Genomic DNA, 3,670 nt, shown 5'->3' on the forward strand with positions numbered 1-3,670 from the left:
TGTATCTAGTTATAATCACGATTTTTCTCTATAAAAAATAAAGGCACAATTAATAAAATTGAGATGCCGTCTTCTTATAAAAAAAGAATTGTTTAAAAGCATTTCTCATGGAGGAATGAAGTAATTCACCTGGTTAGAACACATAGCAACCAGCAGCTGCTGACCAAGTGATCAGAAAAATAACCAATCTGATCAAAAGAAGAACGAGCTGCGAGAAGTCGAGCCACGGCAGAATGGTAGAGATCCAATAAGATAAAGACGTACACCTCATGCACACATGAAATACAAAATAACTGCTATTATTTTAAAAATAACATTTCTAAAAGTAAATGGAAGTGAAAATTAGGAAGCATGCATGCATGAGATATATAGTACGCTAGAAGTAATCGTGATGATCAACAATATCATGAACACCCGTTTTTGGCAATAATTAGCGCATGCAGGTCAAGTACTAGTACTACTACTACTGCAGGCCAGTTGATTACTCTCTCGAGGTACTTACCGCACGTTAATTATAGTCTCATGATACACCTTAATTCGATCCTGCTTGCAAGAAGTCTGATCTTGTCCACCTTAATTTGATGACTAATGATATACATAAAACACATTATACAATATGTTTATGTATAATAATATTATAAAATATTTTATAAAAATATCCTTCATTTAAGACATATATAGTTATATAAAATATTGTGAAAAATGTTATATGTAAATCATTTTCGTAATTTGATCTCTTGGAGGCCGCCAGGTCACGCTCACTGTATCTTTTTCTCCACCTCCATAGGGTTTCACAGATAATTCTCTGATCTACCGAGAATCCCTATCGTGAATCTTTATCCTCTCATATATAGGTTCTTTTACATAGACGTCACAGATACGCCTCGATCTGTCTGTCTCTCTAACTATGAAGATGCAGGTTTTGTGCTTCATGCCCACGTGACCACAGAAAAGAAATATTCATCATCCCCACCAATCACCATTGTTAGTTTCTAAACGATACACCGTACGTACCCCACCCCTTTCATCCACTCTATATAAGATGCTCAAGTTTATGTTCCTGTTCCACACCAAGAACACAACCACCGCAGTTCCCCATTTCAAGAGACTGCAAATTTGAAGGAAAAGGGAGAAAAAAAAAAAAAGAACAGAAAAAACTTGTCCTTGCCAAAATGGCCGCTCTAAAACATTGTCATTTGTATGACTTGCCAGATGTAATTCTCTCCATCATATTCTCCCTAGTTATCGACACTCGTACACGTAATGCCATGTCCCTTGTGTCCCTCAAATGGTACCTGCTAGAGCGCTCCACCCGCACTTCCCTCACTCTCCGCGGGAACATCCGCGACCTAATCTTCCTCCCCACTTGTTTTCAAGCTGTCACCAATCTTGACCTCTCTTTCCTCTCCCCTTGGGGCCATCCTCTCTTAGACGAGTCCTTCCCGAATCCAACACTTCTTGCTCAGCTTTTTGGCCAGGCCTTCCCTTCCCTGGTTTCTTTTACTGCATACGCACGATACCCTATAACTCTCAATCATCTTGCTCCTCAATGGCCTAATCTACGCCATGTTAAGCTCATCCGCTGGCATCAGCGTTTGCCTACTGCTCCTCTTGGCTCCGATTTCCTCCCACTGCTTGAGCATTGTCGTTCACTTTCTTCCCTTGATCTCTCCCATTTCTATTGCTGGACAGAAGATCTCCCTCCAGCACTTAAAGCCTACCCTAATACTGCAGCTTCCCTCTCCTATCTCAGTATTCTTACCCATTCTTCTACCGAGGGCTACAAAGCTCATGAACTTCTTGCCATTACAGCTGCCTGCCCAAATCTCCGCCAGTTTCTGGCAACATGTATATTTGACCACAGATTCATTGGTTCTACTCGGGATGAAACTTTGCTATCTCTTGCTTCAAATTGTCCTCGCCTCTCTCTTCTTCACCTTGTAGATATTACTTCCTTTTCAAATGCCTGGGCGGTCAACCCTGATGATGAGGGTTACACCTATCACGATGATATAGTCAGCCATGCGACGCTTGTGGACCTTTGTGCTGGATTGCCATTGCTTGAAGACTTGGTTCTTGATGTTTGTCACAATGTTAAAGATACCAGGCCAGCATTGAAGTTGCTTAATTCCAAGTGCCCGCGGCTTAAGTCTTTGACTCTGGGACAGTTCCATGGGGTTTGCAGGGGAATGTTTTCACGGCCAGATGTGATTCCACTATGCTCGGGGTTGGAGTCCCTTTCAATCAAGAACGTCGCGGATTTAACTGATCCTTGCTTGATAGCTATCTCACATGGCTGCCCGAGACTCGCGCAGTTCGAGGTTACGGGTTGCAAAATGATCACAGAAACGGGGATCAGAAATTTGGCTTCTAACCTTCGGAGAACTTTAATTGATGTGAAGATCTCTTGCTGTAAGCATCTCGATGCTGTGTGCACATTACGTGCACTAGATCCAATTCGAGGCCTTATACAGCGATTGCACATAGACTGTGTTTGGGAAAGCGTTCAGCGATTAGAACAGGAGCAGCCTAGCGCTCTAGAGCGAGTAGCCATGTGGAAAGATACAAGCAGCTTCGATAAGGAATGCAAGAACCACTCAAGTTTGAACTTATATCACATTCTTAGCCACGGAAGTGGCAGTGGTAATAGTATTGGTGATATATTCCCTGCCAGGACTTGGGCAAAGTTGCAATCTCTTTCCCTTTGGATTTCTGTTGGGGAGATGCTGACTCCATTGACTTTGGTGGGGTTGGAGGATTGCCCGATGCTCGAAGAAATACAAATTCGAATTGAAGGTGACTGCAGGCAGCAGATAAGGCCTTCCATGCACGCCTTTGGACTGAGCTCCCTTGAGTGTTATCCTCGGCTTTCAAAGATGAATCTGGATTGTGGAGGCGCTGTTGGGTATGCTCTTACTGCCCCTGCTGGGTATCCAGATTTGAATATGTGGGAGCGCTTTTATCTTAGTGGGATTGGGAGCTTGAAGCTCACTGAGCTTAATTATTGGCCCCTACAGGACACAGAGTTAAATAAGAGAACCCTCTCTCTTCCAGGAGCGGGATTGCTTGCACAATGTCCGACACTGAGAAAGCTTTTTATCCATGGGACAGCCGCTGAACACTTGATGATGTTCCTTCTAAAAGTACCAACTCTCAGGGATGTACAGCTGAGAGAAGATTACTATCCTGCTCCAGAAAACTATACAAGCACGGAGATGCGAGTGCGCTGGTGCTGTCGATTTGAGGATGCCCTCAACAGGCGTCAGATCCCTGACTGAATATTGGGATTCTATGCTTCCCGAAAACAACACATGGAACCTGCAACTATGGCTTGCTCCCCTTGCATATATGGTGAAGCGTATGGGCTGCAACCTGGAAGCTGACTTAAAACTGGCAACGGAGTTTGGGTACGTAACTAGCTAAGTTTTTCTGGGAGAGCGTGCAAACTGCAAAGCATTAGGCATCACCATGGAGGAATTGATTTGCTCAGTATTTAACGTAAGAAATAAAACATTATTCAACAAAAAAGTAGCACACTAACAAAAGAAGAGAGAGAGAACAGACTGTCGATTTTATTTTGGAAAATATTACTTTTACAGTTAGTTTTTATGGCTGTGAGTTTTTTATTTATTATTTTTATTTAATGATTAAGTAAGTATTTTTTAATAAT

The 3,670-nt window shown here is 42.5% G+C and overlaps 1 protein-coding gene across 1 annotated transcript; it reads left to right on the forward strand.

The window, feature by feature from the left end:
* Positions 1-1,172: 1,172 nt before the first annotated feature.
* Positions 1,173-3,391, forward strand: LOC108981346 (F-box/LRR-repeat MAX2 homolog A-like). The gene has a single exon (XM_018952461.2). It carries the CDS (start codon positions 1,173-1,175, stop codon positions 3,276-3,278), a length of 2,106 nt encoding a protein of 701 aa, XP_018808006.1. The 3' UTR covers positions 3,279-3,391.
* The last annotated feature ends 279 nt before the right edge of the window (positions 3,392-3,670 follow it).

This window comes from Juglans regia, chromosome 3, assembly GCF_001411555.2.
Source record: "Juglans regia cultivar Chandler chromosome 3, Walnut 2.0, whole genome shotgun sequence".
Taxonomy (NCBI): Eukaryota; Viridiplantae; Streptophyta; class Magnoliopsida; order Fagales; family Juglandaceae; genus Juglans; species Juglans regia.